Here is a 26,855-nt window from a genome sequence, read left to right on the forward strand (position 1 = left end):
TTAGCTTTAAAGTCATTTTCAGAGGAGACTTTTTATGAGGGATAGATTCAATTATATACCGATCCTCATAAATTTTGACAAATACATTTCCAATAAAACTTTTTATAATGAATTTCATCGCTATAAATGCTTTTTTAAGCAATATAGTAATTTTCTGAATAGGGCATAATATGGGGGCTAGGTGAAATCGTTGACCGAAACTGGGTCAAAAAAAAATATTTTGGCAAAATATTTCAGTTTTCCATCTTGTTTCTTTTCGACTCTAACGTGTTTTCAGCAATAAATATATGTCTCTTCGCAGATTCGTTAACAAATGCAATTAATATTTATTTTAAAAAATAACTGAGTTCTTAACGCGTTTTAGCGCAATTTAAAAATACTCCACATATGACTTTTTGGAAAACAATTTTAAATTATAAAATTCTTATCATTTTATGCACAGATTTGGAGATTTCGTTCGAAATTTGGGTTTAAATTATAATACCATGTAGCGGATGTTAGCATAACTTCAGCAATATTTGTAAACGTAATCTATCCAAATTATCCGACAAATTGACCAAAATATAGAATTTAAGACGGAAAAATAAAAACTAGTATACAACATCATCTAGAAAATGTAAATAAAGAACTAAAAGTCATGGTGAGATAGTAGAAGTCAAAGGTCATCATCTTCTCATATATCGCGATTATTGTTCGTCGTACGAGTTTAAATGTAATTACAATTTTGTATACAATACAATATAGAAGTTGCAATTATACTTAAAATTTAATTTGGAGGACATAATCTACTAAGTACGTAGACTATTCCCACCTAATTTTTTTCATATAAGTATCGCGAGTTTTTTACTTAAAAATAGATATATTAAAGGAAGGACGGACGTGTTTGAAAAGACCCAAAAAGTGATTTTAAGTTCATGGATGCACCAAAAGGAGAGAGAGGATTCATTAGTCACGGTGTTATTTTGACTAGTGTAAATAAAATAATATTACGGTGTTGTTATGATTTTAATCAACTCATTATATATATATGTGGAAAACTCATAGGTACTTTTGCTAAATCCTAACCAATTAAGATATCGAAAAATATCTTTGTGTATAACCAGTAGATGTATTAATTGTATTAATAAGCAAATTTCGAATAGTAAAAAAAAATACACATATTACCAAAATTCAAAATAGCACGATATGTATATTTACATAATTGATTTAAACTAGAGATAAAAGAAGTTTTTTTTTAATTTTATTTTTGGAATAAAAGCAAACAACATTTAGTTCAATTGTTTGCAAAAAGTAACCAAAACGAAAAAATAATTCACATGTACACATGCAAAATAAAAATAACCAATTATGGTCAATAATAACCAAAGTGTCAACACTGATTATGACCCTAAAGGCCCGATAATGGACCAATTTCAAATTATCTTGAAATTTGCTACCCGTAGCGTGCGCACAGGGTTTACATAGTCACACAGACAGACGGAAGGACAGACGGACATAGCTAAATCGACTCAGGAAGTGATTCTGAGCCAATTGGTATAATTTAAAGTGGGTCTAAAACCAATATTTTTGGGTGTTACAAACATCAGCACAAACGCATAATACCCTCCCCACTATTGTGGTGTAGGGTATTAAAAAACTTGGCGTTATGATTTCTTTTTCATTTTTAATTTAATTTTTTTCTGTGTACTTTAAGACATTAAATCCCTTTAGTTTTCTAGAAATTTTAAACAATTGTCATATCTTTGAATCTAATCTTCGGTAGTCGATAATTTAAAAGAAATTTAGGCACAAAACGTGTATACTCTTTTAAAAACATTATATACCAAGTGATTGAACTATTATATACTATATTGAATATTGTGTATTTTTAAAATCATATTTTTGCGCATTTTCACCTCAAATGAAGAAAAATTAATTCAATGTAACTCAAATATTAAAAATATTCCTAACTGTAAATCCATAAAATTGTAATTGTATTCACTATATGTTTAAGCTTAAAAGCTTTTAATAAAATTATTTTACAATAATATTATATTAAGGCAGTACTTACCATTACAAGCGATTATAATAAAAATTAATCCAATAATAAATAAATTACAATGACTGTATGAACTGTATGAGGAGGATGTTCTTTGTATCTTTTGTTGATGATCTGAACTGCAGGTGGAATTGTTGCTGTTGGTATTATGAGTCATTTTTGTTGCTGCTGTTGTGTTGCAAGTTTTTCTTTTAACATGAGACATCATGATGTTGCTTTCACTGGGGCAGGTAAAACACTGGCAGTTATTGTTTGTTGAATTTGTAATACAAGTTTTCAGAAAATATGGATTTTTTCCGAACATTTTGGTAAGTGATTATTTATTTAAATTTTAAATTTATAAATTTTTCTAAAACACTTTGCTTTTACTTAAAATCGTTGTTTGTTTATCTGAAAACGGCTAAAAATTATTATTTCTTTCCTTTCTCTTTTTATACCACTTATTATGGTATCATAATGTTTATACTCTTAAACATGTGTATGTATATATATGCATATCGGCTACGAACAAGTTTTAAAATATAAATTGAAAAATTGCAAATTGATATTTTATGACAGCATTATGGCAGCCGGCAATAGAACAGACGCAATATTACCATATCACCATCATCGTTGAATTAAAAATGTTCATGAATACAGTCTGTATGGTAGATTTGTATTTTTCTTTTTAATTTATAAAAAACAGTACAAATGTTTCGTTTAAGTTCACACTTTTTCTATGATCATCAATGAGTTTCTTCTCGTACTTTTTTCTCAGTGATTTTTTTTTAAATAACGTCATTCACACACTGCTTCTGCAAGAAATAATAAAAAAAGACAATCGTGTTTATCATTGCAGATAATCAGGAGTTTAAAGATATCTAAACTTTATTGTTGTGTTTACATTATTATAAACTTTAATATAAATTTCATTCATAAGCAGTTAACTTTAACAAATCTTGTGTATAAAAAAAATAAAATAAAATAAAATAAAAAAGATGTCTTTTGCTATATATTAATTTTGTGTAAAGATAAAAACTCCATTATTTTGCCAATATGTTATTGGAATGTTTATAAGCTGATTTTCCTGGTTCTAATTATACAAATTTTCTGAAGTTTTATATACTTTGATGAAACAATTCATTTAATACTCTGATATACAATAGAAATTCTAATGTTGAATGCCTCATATTCATTCAATGTACATCTTTACACACACTCCGTCACATCGTTAATTCACAAAATAATGGATGTTTTACTCAGAGATGGAAAATAGAACTTTATAATTTTAAATATATTGATTTCAATTTAAGCAGGAACCAAAAATAAAAAAAAATTATTAGGGATTAAAGATCAGTGCGTATATTAAAAATATAGATTATTTTTATGATAATAACGAAATTAATTTGTAATTCCGCAGTATTTTTACAATTTGTTGACAAAAAAGAGATTTTCGTCTACATCTAAGTAATTTATGTAGAATTTCATATTGTTAATAGTGCTTATAAGTGAATTTTGACCTTCAAGTCATTTTTATATTCATCATCAAAAAAAAAAATGGCGGGTATATGGTTTTTGTCGTTTCGTTTGAAACACATTAAAAATAGGAAAAATCGGTCCACTTTTCAAATAGCCCCTATACAAGAGCAAAATTTTATCAATTTATCCTAGAAAACCACGTCCTGTAAAATACGCACAAGGTTTACATTGCCAGACAGACGGATGGACGGAGGGAAAGAGATAGCTAGATTGAAATGATTTTCAGCCAATTGGTACAGTTTAAGCTGGGTATGGGATAAATATTTTTAGGTTTTACAAACATCAGCACAAAATCATAATATCCTCCCCACTATAGTGGTCTAGCATATAATTAAAAAATTAATATGTTCACTATGTCATACATTTACTATATTTAATAATTTCGTGAAAGAAATTTAAATTTCTCCCCAAGATTTTTTTAAAATGAAAAGAAAAAACAATACGTATTTTAGACGAATTAAAAAATTAATTCAATAATCCATCTCTGTTATTTTGCATAGAAACTTGGCTAAAACTTAAAGGAAAAAAATATTTTTTTGCATCTTATGTACATTTAATGTTTGGTTGGCTGTTTGATTGCTTTGTGGATGCCTGAGACCAGCTATATGGCTTGATTTTGATAAAGTTTGCGTTATAGGATGTTATTTTAAAGTGGCTTAAGTACAATTTTCCGTTGAATAAAATGTTTATCATATAAAATTTTGTTCGAATTTCTAACACAAGTGTAAAACTATAACATCTTTATCATTTTTCCACTTGCCTGCAAGGATTTCTTTCTCCAAATATTAAACAGTTTACTCAGACTTTATCTGGCTTATTTTCTAAAATAATTAATTAGATAAATCTATTCATTTTCATTTACAGCCTACTCTTACTTACATACTCCGTCTAAGATTTTGCATGCAAATTAATTAGTTTCAATTCATTCGTTAATGTTGTTGCTGCTGCTGTAGTTGTAGCTGTTGTTATCATAATTAATAATTTCCTGCCTACAAAATGTTTGCATTTGTTTCGTTACAATTTTATGTTTAACAAATTTATTTTGAATTTACATTACACTTTGGAGACCATACACTTTTTCACTGTCTGATTAGACAGACTTTTGGGAGTGTTAGCTAATGTTATATCATAAATATTCTATAATAAGAAGTGTTAGATTACTTTTCGTGTTTAACACTTTAATAAAATTCAACATTTATTTTCGTTTTGTATGCACTCACTCTTTTTTAAAACATTTTCTTTGATTTTTTCTTTAAAACTTGTTTATCTTTAATTTAGGTTTTTGTTTGAGACATAATGTTTTTATTTTGATTTAGCTTGTTTTATTCTTAATAAAAAATTCGATATATTCTATGTTTGTTTTTTATTTAAAATTGCATTTCTTGTTTATTTTGATTTGTTTATTTCAGTTGTGTGTTTTTGGATTTTTTGTTTTATGTCTGATACTACCAAAATGTTTTATATCATTCTATTTGGCTTGTCATAACATCATGGCAAATGTTTTTATTTTTTTTTTATTTATTAATTTTTTTTGGATTTTTCTCGTTTGTTTGAATTTTCCCTCGTTTTTTAGTGTTTTAGCATTTGATGCTGCATAATTGTGCTGAATTTTTTTATAGTTTGAAATTTGAGTTTTACACCATGGTGGTGTTTTTTTTTTTTCTCAATGCATATCCAGTTGATGTATGTATATATTTATATAGGTATTTTATGCAGTTTTTTATAGTTTTTACTTTTTATAGCTTTTAGGGAATATTTTATTATTTATTTCGTATAAATTTTGATTTTTCACATAAACAATGGCATTCGTCTGCAAAAAAATAGAGAGAAAGAAAAAAGTATTTATTTAGTATTATATTTTAGAGAGCAATCAATATACATAAATAAAATTTTTTCAAGTTTTTAAATTCTAACAGAATTATTAAAAACGTTAAGTGCTAGTTTCATAAATCTTAATTTAACAACACCTGCTGATATATTAGAATTTCAAAAAATATTAAGATTAAACATTTTTAAGTTTACATAAGGTAATTGTGTTTTTGAGTTATTGAAATCTTGTTTTCTATATGAGCCCTAAATTAAAGTAAATTTCGGATGTACTCTCATTTAATATATAATGAATGATATAGTTCGAAATTAATTTAAGTTATTTTCGGAATAGGACTTTTTAAAGTCAGCTGTACTCAAATACAGACCGAGCTCTATTAAATTAAAAATATGATATTTAATAAGAATAAAGTAATTTTCGGAAAGGAATCTTAAAGTCTTATTTAAAAAATTTGTTTTATATTCATAATTTACTTAAATACTTTGAAATTAAGATAAATTTCAACATAAAAGTTTCTCATAGTTTCTTATAGTGTAGGTTACTATATGGCCGGCCATGTCCGACTATACTTTTCTACTTGTTTCAAACTTTATTAATAATCTTAGCATTTTAATAAGGTAACAAGATTCATTAAAACTTATTGATTATAACTAAGATTTACATAAGTGGACAGACAGACGCTCATGGGTTAATATACTCAAAGCCTATTGATTACGTTATTTAAATCCACACCAAACGATTTTTGGAAATATTTCTACAGCATAAATACATATATTTTTTAAATATTAGTCCAAAAATTTTTTGTTTTTACAAAATTTAACAGTTTTTTAATTACATACCCTGCAAAAAACTAGGACTGGTTCAAGAATAATACAAATATATGAAAAAACATACTCCTTGTAACAATAGATGAGGAACATGTAATCCATCCTCGGAGTAATTCCAAGAACTACTCCCATGTATAAATTATGCTATTACATAACTCGCAACATGGTTCCTTGTTATGATTTGTTGTTTGCAACAAAAATAAGAATAATCCATGCCTGCATTACATAGGACTATTAAACGGATTATGTACTCCGATAATGCGTACAAGGGAGTAGTTTTTGAATTACTTAAATGGATCATGTACTCCAATAATTTTTACAGGATAGAGGCGTTTTGAATTTTATAATATTGTAGCTGTGGTCGGACTTAGTCGAGTAATCACATTTGAATAAATTTATGTTTGTTCTTCATCGAAAAAAGAAGCAGTTATTGACACAGTATTACTTATCTATTTACCACGTAAGTAAATATTTTGATGGGATGATATATTGTGAATATAATTTTGTTAACTCCCAATTTAGGATAACAAAAACAAAGGTCAGGAATAACCTGACCTTGTTAAAAATTTTTCTAATTGCAATATTTAAAATTTATTAGACTTATAATGTAAGCCACAAAAACAGCTGTTTATATTTAGCTACATTTATATTACCACTAAACTACATAATTAACATTTAAATAAACTTTAATATTTGTAACATAAGTTTACCTTTTTAGAACATTAAATATTTATCCAGCTTTCAATATAAATAATTATTTTTAAACACGTTAAACCATAATATTTTTTATTATACAATTTTCTTGATTATTTCTTAAAAATTTTTATTTCATCATAAATATTTCTTATTTTATTCCAATATGTATTATCTTTTATTTTCATAAATATTAATATTTAATTTAATGTGTGTAACATATCAAATCACACCCAAAACATTTCCTTCGCACCTCTTTCTAAGAGAAATAAAACTTTTTCATGTAATTTTTCGCACTCACTCACGCACACTTTCATACATCAATATAAAAAAGTGAACGGAAAACACGAAATATTTTAACACGCATCTGAATATGAAACGTTAACAATTTGAAACCATAAAATTTGTTTAATACAGATACGGACTACGCGTTATACGCCTTGAGCGGATGACAGACGAATGAAGTTGATGTGAATCGTATATTTACAACAAACTCCAAAACAAAACCCACACGATGTGTTGTTGTTGTGGAGTATGAGACACTAAACATGGACACTCAAGAAACACCCCCAATTTACAAGCAAAAAATGTTTAGAGAAAAATATGAAGCTGCTAAAAACCGCATATAAATATCAAACAAATAAAAACAGGAAAAGAAAAGAACTAATAATTTGTGTTTACAAGACGAAAAATGTTTATATTCTTATTGGAATGCGAATGTGTGTGACCACTTAAACATTGTTTACTCAACATGTTGATAATAATGAATGAATGTTGTATTGGAAGTTTAAAAATGTTGGTAAACATCATTTGTCCGCTTTGTAAGGTTAAGGGTTGTTGTGATTTCATCACATGTTTATTATTTTTATACCCTTCGCCTTCGTGAGATGGGTATATATAAGTTTGTAATTCCGTTTGTAATTTCTATAATATAATTTTCCGACCCTATAAAGTATATATATTCTGGATCCTTATAGATAGCGAAGTCGATTAAGCCATGTCCGTCTGTCTGTCTGTCTGTCCGTCTGTCTATCTGTTGAAATCAATTTTCTGAAGACTCCAGATATTTTCAAGATCCAAATCTTCAATAATTCTTATTTGTTTGTGTTTATGTTATGTGTGACATGTGTGCAGAGATACAAAATAAATAAAAACTGTTTTTTAAAACATACTTGGTGAAGGGTATATAAGATTCGGCACAGACAAATATAGAAATCTAACTTGTTTTTAATAGAAATATTCTTTATTTAGAAGCAACAATATTGTGAAGTACCTCAACAAACAGTTTTTTTTTTTAATTTTTGTTGTTTTTGCTACAAAACGAGACCAAGCAGTAAAGTGACTATAACATTATTAAAAACATATAAACAAAAACATTTGTATTACTAAGTAAGAATCGTGAAGATTTTTAATTCATCAAATTAAATTTTATGTCAAGTGACCCAACTTTCGATACCGAAGTATTTATCATCAATGTAAGTCCTATGGGATCTTTCTGAATTACGTTTAAAAACTTTCTGAATTACACCAGGTCAAAGTATGACATTTTTGCAAAACATAGTACATATCTCACTAAGTGACCAAAAAGTGCCAAAGAAAATAAAAAAGGCATTAATTGAAAAAAAAAAAAAAAATAAAAAAAAATAATTTTTCAATATTTTTTCTAAAAGATTAATATGTGGCAATAGGTTACATAGATGAGAATAAAACTTCTTTTTTAAAAATTTTAGACAACGATCCACACTAACTCAGAAAGGTCTTGAATGATGAGAGTATTACAAACGGTGGCATATAAGGCATATATGGCTCTTAATATTAGTTTATGTAACATTTTGCATTCTATATGAACAAATATACATCTTACAAATTTACTTGCACTCTGTTTTTGTAAGAAGTGCTGTTCTAATTTTTAGTATTAATTGAGCCTCAGATTTTTTTTATAAAAAATTGTTTAATTTAATTTTTTATACTAAATATTAAAAATGGCGGATGTGCGCCCATGCCATATTCTGCTCAACGAATTCCAAATACCTTTTAGTAATAACCTTGTATATTTTTTGCTTTTTTCTTGTAATTCTTAAAGTTTATTTATTTTGTTATTTTTTTATTCTTTCATTTATTTTGATAAGCATCTTCCTGTAGGAAGCTTTAACCAAATGTTTCAAAATACACAAAGACGATGATGACGAAGAGCGAGTGAACAAAAAATATATTAATACAAAAAATAGAGTTTCAATGACACTTAAACAAAAGCAAGTGTCAACAGTGTTTTATTTAAGAAAAAATACACAAACAACAAATACTTTTACACATTTGTTTGCATGCTGCTAGAGAAACATAAAAAATCTACCGAATACATCATCAGCAACAACAAACACATCTACTTACATACATGGCATACAACAAAAAAATTATGAAAAACATTAATGTTAAATAAACAACAATCAGTTTCTTTCATTCATGAACAAAATAAGCCAGATTGTGGATTATTTTTTAATATTAAATTTTTTTAATATTAAAAATATACCCAAACATTTAAAAATTGTTTCTGTTGTTATTAGATGTTGTTGATTAAAGCATGAACACAAGACACATTTAAAAAAAAAATAAAATAATTTCTAGTATGCAACATTTATTTTTTTGACCGCTATTATATACATTTGTATGTGTGTTGAATTATACAAACAAAGTGTAATCCTTAAAATTTTGAAAAATTTTAGATACTTCAAAACGATGTTCACGCTAGTGAAGGCTCTGCCCTTTTTAAGATATACTAAAAATTAATAAATTCTATTCTTCGTTTCAAGAAATAAAATGTAGCCCGATTTAGTGATTTCATTTTTTGGATTTTGCAGAGAAAAATGTTGCAAAAACCAAAAATTATATGATTAACCCTTTAGATGTGAAGATATCTAAAGTTTTTAATTCATAAAATTAAATTTTATGTCAAGTGACCCAACTCAAAAACTCGATTTTGATGAAATTTACTCCAAGAATAGTACCATTAGATAGTAAGAAGATAGAAGATAGGTAAGAAACAAATTTTCAGATCTATCAGTCAAGAACTGCCGGACTTAGAGGGGATCAAAGTTAGGCCTTTTGGTCATACACTGTTTTATTCAAATGAGTGTAACTTTTCACCTATTGGTCCTAGCAAAAATTGTTTCCATTTTTTAATTTGAGATCAAGATTTTCAATCGAGGGACACCCTTAATACATATGGGCAATACATGGTAAGCCACAACAGAAAAAATAGAACAATTATAAAATTCGGTACACACATTCTTTGGATTAATACAAATACATAACAGTGTCTATTTTATCAAAGTTCAATACTGCATTTCAAAACTTTAAGATAAATTCTTAAAAAATATAATCTCAATAAAAACCATTATAAAGGTTCGAAATTTTTTTAAATGGTCATATATTTTTCTGGTTTAAAAATCAATGCTGGGATCAATTATCGATTGATATCATCAAAATGTATAATCCTATTCTAGCAGGTTTAATTTTCAGTGTGAACATACATATACGTTCATTGTGAACATACAAATACATTCATTGTATAGTAAAAAAATCATTCATGCACATGTATATAAGAACTTTTTTCGTAATTTTATACGAAAATTCTCGTTAAGAAATGATTTATTTTGTTTATTTACATTTCTCAATTACCTACATGAAGAGATTGTTGCCTACTTAGGAATACAAATGAATGATCATCGTCATCAACAGCAGCAGCATTATTTTACAGGGTTTTGGCCACAAATGAATAAAGAAAAAATTGTACGCATTGATTGGCATGCGTTCAAGTGAAAATATGTTTCAGGCTTCATGTTTGTTTTTTTTTTCATATTTCATAAGTATTTTGGTTTTGCAAACACATGTGCAAGTGATTTTTTCAGTTTTTATTCATTTATTAAACTTCCCTTGTTGCCCATTAAAGAAGATGCAAGAAAACGATGAAAAAAATTAAAATTAATATCTCATTTTTTAAAGCACATCAAAATTATCAAGCCATACATGCATGCAACTTACAATAATTTAAGAACATTCATACATTCAGGCACAAACTGATGTTGGTCTTGTTTAAAAATTTCATTTGTTTATTTGGTGTTGTTTTTTTCTACTTTTTTTTTTTTTTTGTTTTTTATTTAATATTTATGTTGTTGAAGTTGCAAATATAAATATGGTATAAATGCAACAGCGGCAAGGCAAAACAAAAAGCACACAAGACACTCATCATAAGCGTTTATATGTGTGTTCATCATAAACAATCGTAAATGTTTCTCATAAGTGTATATTAATGTGTTTTGCGGTTGTTACACATCTTCATGCCACACAGATACAGATAAATACACACTCTTGCAGATATAATGCTAAATGAGTCTGTGGCATAAATGAGTATGAAATAATATGCAAACATATACGTATACTATGCAACACCCATGTTTGTATGTCCTATGTTTTGTATTTTATTGTTGCATTGTCTGCTGCAAATAAAAAAAACAGGACTTTATCGTTGCGTAAGTGCTCCTTGATGTTTAATCTGTTTCTCTGTTTAATGTCAGTATTCATTTAAATTAGTTCTTGTGCTCTAGATAAATACTGGTATTTGTTAAGTTAACAGCATTTTTAACACATGATTTGTAACTACTGATAAATAAATGTTCAAATGTAAATAGTACTTGCACTTGTAGATACTTACTACATATGAACATTTATAACTTATAAATATTGCATTTCACAAACGACTTTATGTTTTATAGCGATGAATGTTCAGTTTTTCAACTTGAATAAAATATATTAATCGTTTTAAAGTTATTATTTAGTATTTAAGCCCTTCACAACTTTAGTGTAGAGGGACTAAAGTGGTGAAGGTTATATTGGCATTGTGGTGATGTTTGTAACTCGCAAAATAAAGTATACGAATTGACTTCGATAATTTGCTGCATCGATTAAATGAAGTCCGTCTGTACTTCTTCCTTCAGGACAACCAATAATCTGCTCTAAAAAAACTTTAACAAAAAATAAAAAATAGACTCTTAAAATGTATAAAATAAGCTATAAAAAATTTGCAATGAAAAGTTCAATGTTTTACGTACAAAAAATAACAACATATAATACGAGCCTGGGTCCCAGTTAAGTTAGTCCGCTGTCGTACTCGCAATAAGATTTCGTAGTTAGTTAATACTATTTTCATTAAAAATAATGCAGACGATATGTACTAGTCATTGAAAAGAATGTTTTTACCATTTTTTGGTTGGGTATTTCTTTGTATTTATTTTTGCGCCTTTGTTAAAAATGTTTTTTCATTTACAGAGAAATATTCAAGAAAACTTAGATATGCAGGAAAATAAAGGTAGATATGTAGTATATACATATGAATAACAAATAAAATAAAAAATTGCGTGTTATTTTATGGTTATATTGTTAGTTTTTTTCATATTTTTTATTTACGTATCATTAAATAGGCCAAGGTTAATATGATTGTAATAATTTTCTTTATATAGGTATTTTAAGCTTTATTAACAAACAATTAAGTAAAGGAAAAACAGGTAGGTAATGATTTCTTTCCTATATTTTCAAATCCCATAACAATAACCTATAGCCTTTCGTATTATTAAGTTATTTATACTTTTTTCTATAAATATATCATTCACTATATTCGTAATTCTATATGGAATAAAGATTTTCTAATAAGCCGTGTAAATACTGCCGAAAAATTCATAGAATTCAGCAGCATTAAGTATTATAAATATGTTCTATAAACTTACATACATAGAGACATACTTTCGTATTCATAAAGATATTAATCGCTTAATTTAGGTTTATTGCACAATAAACCTTCAAAATATTTACTAAGCATTTATGAATATGGGTTATAATACATATGTATGGATGTAAGTATTTATATAATATATATATATATATATAAGTCATATACATAATTACCTAAATAATCAATATCAAGAAACCATTTAAAATAAATTGAAATGAATTGAAAAACGTAGTCATTTTTAATACACAAAATTTTTTATGTATACGAAAATGATATATTAGAAATGTTTTTAGGTTTCTTCCGGTGCCACAGACAACAATTCAATTTTGCATTTTCAATTTAATTCAATTCTTTATATTCTTTATGTTTATTTTTTGTTCATTTTGATGATGGTTTTTGTTTCTGTTGTTGCCTTTTTTATTTGTTATTATTATATACAAAGTTGAAATAACAACAATAATATACAAATTTAAAGCAATAAAAAGGAACATAAGCATGAATAACAACAATCTCAATTTGCAAACAAACAATAGTAAGAAAATTGAGAAAACTAGGATATCCTGTATTTTAGTATAAAAACAACTACAACAACAATATCATCTACAATGACAACAAATAAAGAAATGTAGAAAGAAAGATAACAATAAAAATATAAACTAATTCAAAATATATGTGAAAAATCTTAAGAAATATAAACTAAAACTCAAACAACTATAGTAGTTTCACATTTTCAAACGAGTAAAATAAAAGAAACCGGAAACGCGAAAAGCCTTAGTTTTTTAAAATGAAAAACACACAAAAGAGACAAGAGAGTATCAAATATGAAAAACTTATACATAAGACAAAGTAAAAATTATTGCATGTATGTATGTACATTAAACTGACTCATATTGTACCCAAAGATCCATGAGACTTTCAAAGTGCTGTAAATATTTTTTCAGCCTACTTTACATTTTTTCAAGAAAGATGCTCAGGAATGAAAGTCAAAGTGCTTTAGATGAACACCTACCGTGTTGGCATTGGTCTTTTTCTACCAATGGGTTAGCTTCTTTGCGACTCACTATCCACCCATTGTGTATCTTGCACGCAGGTGAAAATTTACGTGTATGAAATTTCTTATTCAGTATATGTTCACTTTGCTCAAGTACTCGAGCTATCCAATTTCTTGACAAAGTAGGCCCATTGGGAAATGCTAGGTGTCATGACTAATGAGTGAAGCTCAATCTAACCCCGACAAAGAAGGTAATCACTGGTTAGTGCCGATAGATCCAACACCAGTATCCAACATCAGGTAAAAACACCATACAAACATTCATATAGTCGGCCAGCCATACATCTCTTGTTTCGGCAATAGCACCTAGAAGACGAATTAGAAGTTCGAATAACACAGATCTATATTTAATTAACAGACTTATTTTAGTGACCTACTGTGAGCATGTTTCTAATAAACTCCAACACACTGAACCAAGAAGAAAAATCGTAGATAAATTTAATATTAAGCTATTACATCTCAACAATGCCTCAACAAATTCCACCGATACAGCTTCCTTTCGACATTTCCACAGATACAACTTAGAATCTCTCTTGTCTATCAGACACAAGTATCCGATGGACTTTGCCCTATAAGCATTTATTAATTATTGACCTGTGGTTTGTACCGCTCCTAAAAACAAGAAGGTACTGATTGTACTTATTTAATCCTGGGGTCAAAGCGAGGGTTGTTCATCAAGGAAACATGCCCCGGGGAGGGAGATGTTCATGAATGTGGTTTTTAAAAGCATTTTTTAATTAAATTTTATTTCCGAATTCCTACGGTCTAAAAAATAAAGTTAGATTGAAAATAAAATATTTAGACATTAATTTAACTAGCTAGATAACGAACTTACTAATGTATTTCTATATATTTGAACTTCAATTAAATTTATGGTAAATGTTTTTTTTATGATATATAAGATTTTAAATAAACACCACTTCCTGAGTGTAACGATTTACAGCATCACATTGAGTGTGGTAGTTCAGTGATAATGAATGTTATTATTAGTGCGGAATACAACATCATCAACAACAAAACATAATTTGGACTTGAAAGTGTTTAGTTTCATTATCTTAGTATGTGTGTTACTATCTTGTTATAATAATAAATAAGTTGTTCTGGTATTTCTTAAGTTTGTTTGAACAAGAACATTGTCCATTGTCTAAAATAATTTCCATGCCAAAAAACATGGCGTCGTTTAGTACAACATTCATGGTATAAGTATGTATATAAAATATACGAAAATTTAGGGTTATGCAAACATTTTTTAAAGAATCTAATTTACCATACATTTTAAAGGCAAAACTTCATATCTTAATAAAACATCCCTTTACCAGGCATGGAGAGTAATGATTACACAATGAAATTCAGTACATGGTCAATTACAATTACTTGCAATTGGAAGTGAAGTTTTTCCAATTAAAATTAAGTGCAATGTATTTGTAATTAATGTTAACCAAATATTGTTGCTGCAAAATTTCAATTTTTAGAACATTTAACATAATCATGTGCTCAAAAACCCAATTTGGGGGTACGGTTGTATATGGACTGGGTGATATACTTTAAGGTGAGTATAGAGCGAATATTTCAATTCGTAACATACATACATCAGCACAAAGCCAATATACCCTCTCCACTAAAGTCGTGTAGGGTATAATAAGAATTTCAAGCTTAAAGGATGTAAAACAGACATTCCCGAAAAAATGCTGAGTTTGTATATGTCTATTTGTTTATACATGAAAACAAACACAAAAAAAGAAATAGAACATAAACCTTCAGAAATTAAAGTAAAACAAAACTCATTATTTTATTCATTAAACTCTTTGGCTTATAATTAGCTAAAAATGAAAGGAGGTGAAAGAGAGAAAAAATGCAGAACAAAGTACATTGACTATAAACTATTGTATAGCAAATATACAAGGAATAATGAAACAGCTGAGAACAGCACTAAGCAGTTGTTACAAAAACAGTACAGTAGTCAGTACTTTTACCTTTTTCGTTGTTGTCTTAATTACAACAGTATTTGTGTGTAGACGTATTTTCACAGCAAGAAAGAGAATTTTTGGTTATATTTTTTATGTTTTTTTATTATTCTTGACCATAATTACTTTAAAACAAGGTATAAGAATGAACAAAGTTTCATTTAAATTTATTATTTATATAAATTTTTGTTTTAAATGGCTTGCAATGCTTTTTCACTAACCACTACACAAATACAATGCAATTTTTGGTTTCCTTTGAAACATTTAAGGTTTTTATTAAATTTGTAGAGTATGGTAGGTAAGCATTTAATGTTGTTTGGGAAATAGATATTTTGAAATATTTCAAGTGAAAATAGTAGTAGTAGTGAATAGGGTTCAAAGAGTTTTAGCTACGGTCTACTTTTTAGTATAATCAATACCATAAATAATATTTATTAAAACATACAATTAATTATACTTGTAATAGATATAACAACATTTGCTATGGTCCCCATACAAAGCCCTTGTTTAAAGGGTGGGTCCATAGTTTTCACTAAACGCCATAAAGTCCCTCTGACTAAATATAATATTGAGCACAACCATTTCCCTTGAGTATAAACACATTCGAAATTTAATCTTCTCTATAATTTTAAAATTCGTAACACCTTGTATATTATCGAGGTTCATAGTTCATAATTTTTATAATTTTTGTTTTCAACAGTATTACATACATATGACATGTTATATATTCTAAACTATTTATCCGATTTAAATAGTTTTAGTCATTAATTATAGCCTATATCTAGTAGTTTAATATTACATTATTATATTATAATTTTAATATAGTGATAATTATATTTAAAATTCTTAGAATCAGATTTTGTAAAATAATTCAGATCATTTCTACACAGAAAAAAATAACCAACTGAATGGAATTATGTAATAAAATTTAACATATTTTGAATTTATACTTTTTTCTACGTTATTCATGAAAAATTTGTAAAGAATCTATTATATATTAATTTGTTTCCATATTAAGTAGATAGTAATCCTAAATTAGCGAATTCTTATAATTAAAAATTTACAAAATTTCTTTCCACCTAAGAACGAACGCTATTAAAAATGGTTAAAATCGGTCAATTATTGCGGGGGTACGCCATACAACGGTACGCCCTGAATAGAGCATTTGAACTCATAATTGTTTTAAAAAATCGACATATTTGTAATGATCGAGCCTCATTTGACCATAGCCCCATTCAGCAAATGATTTGATGGTCAAATTTCACTTATAAACACTGATAACTCGATGTATTTCTACATAAATAAATCAAATGAAATGCTTTATTATTATAATTTTTATTGTTAAAAAAATAATCCAAATTTTTAACATAGTAACTAGTGTAGGGTATCAAATGGTCAGCTATATTTGACTATACATTCTCAAACTTGCCTGCAGTTTGTTCCAAGATTGACAAATGAAAACAAATATCATTGATTAAAAACCTTGTTATTCGTCAGTCCCAAAAATAATTCCTTACTTGTAGTTTGTCTTAGTCTATCCCATGATTTACACAAGCCAAATTAATTTTGATAGAAGTCATAGTGAAATCAGATTTTATTATTTTCTCTCCATACATTAAATTGAATTCTAGATGTTCTACTATTAAAAGAGAAAATAATATGCATTTTTTTTGGATAATAATTTTCTAAAACAAAAACTATTAAAGCTTGGCAATAGTAAAAGAAAACACCTTAATTGCATATTTTATTTATTGACCAGCATTACAAACAAATTAGTCTTCCATTTGTAATCATATCGTTTCTAACCGTACGTCTCATATTTTTAATTTCTATAATTTGTATTTCTTTTCTCATATGACTTGAACATTTCCATTCTTTTTTTCTATATTAGTCAACATTATCTGGAATATGAAAATTTTGACTTTATGTCATGTTTATATATTTTGTAGTTGTATGTATTTGTTTTTCGTTTGAATTCTTCCTTACGGCTCTATTCATTTAGGATTCTTTGTTTATATGTTTTGAACAAACAGCTGCTACCAGTGCAAAAATCAATTGTTTCTATTGTCTACGTAGAAGTGTCCTAAGGAAAGTATAGCTTATTGTATGTAAGGAAAAATACCTGCAAGCAATTTAATATTGAATATTGAATTATGACCATCATAATGCTACTACTGCTGTTGATGTCACTCTTGCTAATTCAATGCAAACGAGTAAATACTTCTTGTATATTCAATTAAATCCTGTTAAGATTATTGTGTAAACATAATGGGTTAAACTATTGCCACCTACTGGACTGCAAACTTGGTTATATGGATAACTAAAAGAAAGAATGATTACCTGCTGTTTGTCTTTACGAATATTGTAACTTTTATGCTTTCTAAATGTAATTACACTTAAACAATTGTATAGCAAAAGGACAATGGGTAATTTTGAAGCATTATGTTAAAAATGTAATTGCTTAAAGGGGAGAACTATTGAAATGTTATTATTGCTGTTAATGAATTTTGATTTTGTGTTTTCAATAATTTCGAACTTTTAAATCTTCGTAGCCAATTAGAAATTTGCCTAAAATGCATTCAAGTAACTAAACACCTTATTTTTTGATTATTATTAACAAATAATTTGTTTAATTGAAATGGCTACCCTCTTTTTTTTACACAAATATTCTGAAAATACATAACTTTGAAGTTACAATTATGTTAATTAAAAAATAAAATTTAATTTTATTGTTAGTAGTATTTTAAATACAATTAAAAATAATACAATATCTACCCGAAAAAAATAAAAACCAGCGCATGTTTATCACATATCAAAATGTGTCAATTTCAATTTCTAGACATATTATTTAAAGTACTGAGTGGTGAAGCTGTACAGCAGAAAAAGGGGTGCACAAACAGATATTGAGACCGACTGTCTGTTAGTTTGTCTGCCATCCATATGTCTGAATGTAACAGGCTGTTTAGTTACTTGTAAACATGTGAATAATTTTTGTTATTTCTGAAAGAACAACAAGAACCGAAAACAAAACAGAAAATGTCTGTCTATATGACTGTCTAAAATGTCAAAATATTAACAATGTGTCAGAAAAACAAATGATATCAGTGGTTCAGTTCTTGTTGTTGTTCCTTCAATATCTATCTATTTATACTAGTATATGAGATTGAAATGTGGATCATACATAAGTATATTTTTGAATTAGGTGGCCCAAAGAAAAAAATGCTGATGTTTTTAACTAAAATGGAAGTTTTTATTGAAATAATTCGTGAAGATTTTTGTGTTTTTTTCATATTTGGAACAATGATACTAAATATAAATTCGATTATATATGTTTGCACAATATATCCCATATATCTTTGAGAAGGACTTATATGATATCGGTTAAGCATAAAACTTCTAAAAAAGGGCTCTTTTATTTTTTTATTCAGCGCACAAAATATTGATCAAAGGACCGAATTTGTGAGAAACGTACTCTTAGGTTAATATTACCTTACACCTCTTTAGTGGAATGTTAAAAAAAAAAAATATTGTTCCTTCGTCCACATTAAAGTATCGATTTGTCCGTCGTCTATCAGTCCACGCAAAAGAAAATTCAGTGAAATTTGGAATATGATTTTATTGATAAAAAACTAAAATTTCTAAATGAGGCTTTATATAGGTCAAATATGGGCCGATCCTCGGTAAATTTGGGAAAAGGATATATTTTTAAATAACAGTCAGTTTTGTTGAGTTTCATTGCGATACAAATGGTTACAAATCAATTTTAGACATTTAAGACATTTTTTGAAGGGGGGTTTGTATGGGGGCTAGGGTCAAATAAGGGCCAATCCTTACGAAAATTTGCATTGTCATTTATACTTACGTAAAACTTATTTCTGCCAATTTTTAGTGAGATAATAGAATATTTGACGTAATTATGGCATAAAAAGTTTAAATCGGGAGGTACGGTTGTATGGGGCCTAGGTGAAATAATGGGCCGATTTCAACCATTCGTCCCTATGCCAAAAAATATGTTTTGTCCAAATTTCATCAAATTATCTTGAAAATTGCGGCCTGTACCTTGCGCACAAGGTTTACATGGACAGCCAACCAGCCGGAAAGACGGACGGACGGATCGGTATACTTTAAGGTGGGTATTGGGCCAATATTTTTGTATGTTACAAACATCAGCACACTATAGTGGTGTAGGGTATAAAAATAACAGCTCGAATAACAAACCTCTACTTTGATGTTGGTGATAGTAAATTATTATTACTAAGTGATGTTTTTAATAACTACCACGTTTTACTAAAAATTAAACAAATATTACTGGGATATATCTTAAACTATTTGAAACAATAAATTTGAATATGAAAAAAATAAACAAAAAATATATATATACATTCATATATATAAATTTTATTTAATTAAAAAATGCACATATAGAGTTACACATTTATCTACATGGATATAGACATAATTAAATATGTATGTGTAAATATTTTAAATAAAAAAACGTATACATATTTAATAACACAAATGAATAATTAAAAATTCAATTAACTTTTTTATCACCGGCATATTTATATTAAGGTAACTAAGTACGAAAGTAAATTTCTTATTTATTAGTTGGCACCAATAAAAATTAATATATTTTCATTTAAAGCGAAGTCAGACTTGGATGCCTCAAGTCTTACTCCGTTTAATTTTCGGAGATCGATATATGTATAAGAAACTAACTTACAAGGACATGTTCCACATCAGAATAGGGTATCCGAAATATTTCTAAATTGTTACTGCTAATTTAAGCAATTCCAGTAGAGCGAAATCATTCTAATATGTATTTCTATAACTAAGTGATTTTGTAAATATAAACATATGTATGTGTTTAAAGTATTTAGTATGTTTCTTTTGAAAAAATGTAACATTGACACTGAATATCTGTGTAGAATAGCAAAACCTAAATGTGCAAAAAATCTTCATAAACGAAATGTTTTCGAAGTTGCAAGCAACTGTACAAATATTGAAAAATCCATACAAGCACATGATTTTATAAAATGCTTAAAACTATATTAAAATAGTAAAAAAAAAAATAAAAATTTTATTTGTTGTCACAAGACAATATAACTACATATTACCCATTTGCAAAAATACAAACTAAAAATCTGGTATTTTTTCAACTATTAACCACAAAATATAAACTAAACTTAAAGCTCTAAGAAACTCTGTTTCGAAATAACTTAGAGCTTTAAGACTATTTTAATTCAAGTAATTAATGTCACTGTATAATTGCTTGATTAGTCTATTAAGATCAAAACCCGCCAATAGTCACTTTTTTATCATTTCATTTAGATCGAAAAAAATTATATTCCGTTTAAAAGAAGTGTATCTAAAAGAAAATAATATCGGATATATAAGCATAAGAAAAGTTGTATGTTTTACATTGCACATATTATGTACTACTCAAGTAATGACTAGTGTATATAGATGCTTTTTCTATGTATATATATCATGCATACATACACATATACATTTATTACAAATAAACTCTATGTGTAAGTGTGTCTTTCTATAAATCTGTTGCTTCTAGTTTGTAAACAACCTCAACAACCGGATATTATAAAGTTGTCAGTATGTTAAAGTGTTGCCAGAAAAACTAAACACAAAGCCTCACACAACTACACCGACATATACATATTTTCATATTCACACATTCACATAAACATACATCTACTTATTTAAAAACATTATTTTACATTTTTCTCAGCAAAATGAATTTTGTACATGGGCAATTTCGTTTCAAGGGACTTAACTCAAAAAATCAACTTGGAAGAAATTTGTATCAAGGTGAGTACTATTAGACCATAGTATGCCAGACAACTGGAAACATTTCATATAAACTTTCTTTTGAGCATGAAAAGTGCATAAAAATTATTAAAAAAAAAAATAAATTTTTGTTCTGAAAACAACAATTTAAATCTTTTTCCTATAACTAACACAAATGCGAAAATTACTTAAAAAACTGTATGGCCAAAATGTTCAACTTTGTCCCCATCTAACTTCAACAGTCCTTGACCGATAGAACTGAGAAGTTGTGTCTGACATATAATCCAATAGTACTAAGCTTGGTGCAAATTTCATTCAAATTCATTTTTTGCGTTTGGTCACTTGACATGAAATTACCCATATACTTATGTACATACATATATGTATATATAAAAAAATATCTTCTAAATAAATTGTATATGGTTTATGAATACAATCAAACATTCATGAATTACTAACATGATCGTGTGCATGCATGTTCTTTTACCCCCTTTAATATGTTTCAAATTGTTGTAAATTGTATATTGAATTGAATACATACAAAATCATCAACTACATATAAGTTTTCCTTTTGAAATCATACATATGCATACTGTCCAAACTGGGGCTTCATACAGCTTGTTGTGTTTTTAATATTGACAAAATTAAGTATGTTTCAAAAAAATTTTATTGAAAACGTTAGTTGGAAAAGGTTAATTTTTTTCATTTCAATATTTTGAATAACTAGTGGCCTCAATTTATTTATGCATGTGTAATTAATATTTGATTTATCTATAGTACGTTTGTAAAATTATCACAAATAAAGAAAAAACTTAAACATTATTGAATTGGTTCATTAATATATTTGTCAATACATTTTATTTCAAATATTTTTTATTCAAAGCGTAAGTTGGAAAAGAAAAAATTTTGTTTTAAATGTGTTTCACGATTTATTTTAATTGATACTGTAATAATATAGAGAAATATGTACAATATATATCGCTACATAAACATTTCTTTTTAAATTTTGTCAATCTCAGAACACTACAAATTGTAATGTTTGCTGAATATATTGAAAACATTTTTTAATGACTTAAATTCTTAAATTCAATACTAAGCAATGAATACTTAGTAACACGAAAAATGACATTGAACTCAATTCCTCCTTTTAATGATATCCAGACATTATAGTAGAAATGAGACAATACTTTCATATGCTTGATGTAAACGTATCACTTCAATATTGTAAATTTCTTAAAATAGAAAATCATTTATGATGTTTCGCTCTTCTATTCCATACACATGAGACAATATACATACATACAAAGTAATTAGCTATTTTCAGTGTCACACCAGTTGACACTTCATTTAAGAAATTTCTTTATTTTTCTTGAGCTATGCCGAAGAACAAGATACGTGTGAGTGAGTGTTTTTAATTTAAATGATTTGCGGTAGTGTGATACCAACGTGTGAGAGAGTATTTACACCATACACCACTACAGTTGGGAGAGTATAATGCGTTTGTACTGATGTTTGTAACGCACAGAAATATTGGAGTCGAATCGTTAAGTCGATTAAGACATGTCCGTCAGTCCGGTAATTTGAAAATTTGCATAGGAACGAAGCATATTGAAAATGGTTCAAATCTGTCTATTATTTGACATAACCGGATCTCCCAATTTAGACTTTTTAAATATACTACTATTTTTTTCTATATAAACATATACAACACTGCAGATTTGTGTAATGATCGGCCCTTATTTGACCCTAGTCCCAATACAAACTTTTAAAAAATGTCTTAAACTTAAAGATGAAATTATATTTTGCTCAACTAACTGTTATATAAAAACATATCCCTTCCTCTAATTAATTGATCCTCGGCCCATGTTTGATCCATATAAAGTTTCATTTAGAAAATTAATTTTTCATCAATTGAATGCTTGAAATTCGAAATTAAGGAAAAAATCAACATATTTTTAAAATATACTCATGGTGTAGGGTATCATATGGCCGGCCATGTCCGATTATACTTTCACAGCAAGTACAATTTTGAAGAATTTAGTTCATGAACGACTTAGTCCCCTATATCAGGAATTAAAATTAATTTTCATTTCTTTAGAAAATTGCTATGTTCCTTAAGACAAGCATTATCTTGTAGGGTATCAAAAGGTCCGTACCAACTCTATTGATATAAAAGTAACTAACAATCCTTAGTATAAAAACCTAAGATAGAAGTTAGATCTCTGGGCACCTACTTATTATTTATTTATTTATTTGCCAAATCAAATATCTTACATTTATAAATTTAAATTTAAACATTTGTTGATGTAAAACTTTATTAAAATTTTATGAAAAAGTTCTTATAGGGGGGCTGTGTATAAATATGATCGATTCTCCTCATTATGTCGTATAAAACATACTTGTTTATATTTTTGGAAGGCAGTAAATTATTAAAATCAGATTTTTTTTGTTGTTCATAATTCGTAATGAATCGTGGAATCAATCGACAATTTTTTTTTAAAGTTTATTTCTACTATTTGCCATGTGTTACCAACGCAATAACAACTTAAATATATGACCCATTTTATTGCAGATATTTTTTGATGTTAAAAAAATAACATAGAATTTTATTCATAACATCATAAATGTTGTTATAGGATTCATTTCATGACATTTCTTTCTGCAGGGTGGCAGTCAACAACGCGGTATGTTGGAGTCATAAACACTTTCATAAAATTTTGTAGGTGTCGTGTATTTTAACGTTTTTAATTCATGTATTGATATGTTACTGTGTGTATACATGTGTGAAGTGAATGTCATTGACGATTATTACGGTAGCGATTTGAATGTCTGTCTGTTTGTCCCTCTCCATAAGTGAATTTGTTATTGAAATGCATACAATATCAAAGTGTTGTGTGAGTATGAGTATTGACATTGACGTTTTCACTTTTTCTCTGTTATTTTTGTCATTAATATTGGCTTTATATAGAACATGGATATCTAGCCAGCTATATACATATATATCTTTTTTTTGAGTTTTATTTTTATGCTGACTTTGGTAATAAAAATATTTAATTTACTTGCCACATTGGCATGTTAACATTACACAAATTTTTGTTATTGTGGTTGGGAATTTCATGCGAGATATTAAATAGGAACATCTTCTGCACATCAACTATTTATATTGAAATCATTTTACATAAAAATAATATTTTTATGACTTTAATTTATATGCAAAGAATTTTATTAAATAACAGTTTTATTAAAGCTTTAATATAATGTTTTTGTTTAAAATTTATAGATTAAAAATAAAAAACAACGTATGTATTATTTTCTTACTTAATGACTTTAGCATTAAAATAATTGTTCATATTAATTAATTTTGTATTTAATAATATATGCTTGTTTTTATGTGTATTAAAGAGTGCCTTTTTGTATGAACAATTGCAGTTTTGTGTGCCATGCAAGAAATTTTTGTTGATGTTAATATTATTGTGGATAATTAATAATAACTCATTTGGTTTTATAATTAATTAATATATATTTATGCATGTACTATTTATAATTAATAAATTAATACATAAAATGCCTACAAAGTGAAATAAATAATAATAAGCTATGAATATTAAATTGTACATTTAAGACACTCAAACAATAATGAAGCGGAGTCAATGTTACAGCAATTACTAATTAAGAGCGAAGAAAATATGCTATAAAACGTGTTTTATACTCCTCAAAGTACGTTCACACCTATCCCACCTATTGTTTTCCTTTGAATATATATTTTATATTAGTAAAATCATGTAAGATCAAATTGCTCCTTAAGGAGGATAAAACACTTTTTATACCCAGCATCAAAAAAGATGGGGTACAATGATTTTAACATTCTGTTTGTAACACTTTGATATATTTGTCATTTTCTAAGACGATCTAGCCATGTCCGTCTGTCTATTGAAAGCATGACAGAGTCTGAACGGAAAGAGCTAGAGAGTTGAAATTCCCACACATTTTTCCTATAGTTAAGTTTGTTTGTTATTGAAAATGGACAATATTGGTCCACGTTTTCGCATATGCCTAATACAAGAGGCCCCAAAAAAAATCTTTATCAGACATTAGTTTAAAAAAAAATCCAATAAAGCGTTTAATTTCGACGTAAATAAATTTCATACGGAATTTGTTCAAGGAGAGAAAATTAAAAATTGTTAAAAAAGACTACCAAACTTATGATTTTTCAAAATTAAAACTTCAAAAAGGCTGCTTTTCGCATATTCTTCTCGTAAAAAGTTAGTTAACGAAGTGATAGGAGAATTCTGAAAATATATTCATACTCTATGGACTATAATGAAATGTAATTAGTATATGAGAAACCCTGAAGTGAATTTTGCTTCACTTTTGTATTACAGTGTTATCTAACAATGAATATTTGATTATACCATTTTTTAATATAAATAATTATCAACATATACAAGATGCTATTTAATGCCGTAAATCGGCAGTGTAGAATTAAATAATTTTTGCAACAATTAAAGAAAAATATAAAAAAAAAATATTTAATTAGATTACCTGTTAAATTTTTGATTAACATTTTTCTGAAAAAAACACAAAATTAATATAATAAAATAAATAAATTCATATTATGAATATTTTCTGTAATTTATAAAATAAAATTGTAAAATAAATGTTAAAAGTCACTTAAGGACACTATTTCAATAATTTCTAACCACTTGATGGCAATTTAAAAAATCTTAAATTTATTGTATAATTACAACAATTATTCAAGACGAAAACTCAAGTGTCTTAATTCATCAAATCTTATAATTTACAATTTTGGTATTATTTTTGCTGTTGTTTATATTTCTGTTGTTGTCTGTTGTCTTTCATTACACACTGCATTTTTAATTGTTACAATTGCTCAAGTATAATCTCCTTTAAACACGTACAGATACACTTTAAGATAGATAGTAGTAATCAATTGAAATATTCATTAAATCAACAGAAAATGTCAATTGCTTTAAGTGACAAAACACTTAATAGAAACCAATAGAGAAAATATCAATACACTTCAAATCATTCAGAATAACATATGTACATACTTATTGGATACATAGGCATACAAAATACATGCATGCATACACATTAGGGTGTTTTTCCTTCTTGAAAAACACAAAGTTCTTAAACAGTAACGGTATGTTTCAAACCGTCTTAAATTCGCACAAAATACTATATTTTTTCAATAATTAGAATCATTTTATCTACTTTTATATACATACTATTCTAGCCAGAAATGCGATTATGTACATATTTGTATTTACTCAAAAGACTCAAAACTTTTGAATAGTAACTTACCGACTTAAATTCGCACAAAATACT

General features: G+C 27.2%; 1 protein-coding gene and 1 long non-coding RNA gene across 2 annotated transcripts in view; both read right to left on the reverse strand.

The window, feature by feature from the left end:
* LOC111674812 overlaps window positions 1-4,854 on the reverse strand; it is a 66,103-nt gene extending 61,249 nt beyond the window's left edge. The window contains exons 1-2 of the mRNA XM_023435473.2: window positions 4,436-4,854; window positions 2,051-2,832 (exon numbers count right to left, since the gene is read on the reverse strand). Coding sequence (XP_023291241.2) covers window positions 2,051-2,342 — 292 coding nt within the window. The 5' untranslated portion in view covers window positions 2,343-2,832; window positions 4,436-4,854. The remainder of the gene's footprint in view (window positions 1-2,050; window positions 2,833-4,435) is intronic.
* A 427-nt stretch (window positions 4,855-5,281) lies between these two features.
* LOC124419503 overlaps window positions 5,282-26,855 on the reverse strand; it is a 62,893-nt gene continuing 41,319 nt past the window's right edge. The window contains exon 2 of the long non-coding RNA XR_006940651.1: window positions 5,282-5,366. This is a non-coding gene — a long non-coding RNA (uncharacterized LOC124419503). The remainder of the gene's footprint in view (window positions 5,367-26,855) is intronic.

Source organism: Lucilia cuprina, chromosome 4 (assembly GCF_022045245.1).
Source record: "Lucilia cuprina isolate Lc7/37 chromosome 4, ASM2204524v1, whole genome shotgun sequence".
In the NCBI taxonomy this organism is placed as follows: Eukaryota; Metazoa; Arthropoda; class Insecta; order Diptera; family Calliphoridae; genus Lucilia; species Lucilia cuprina.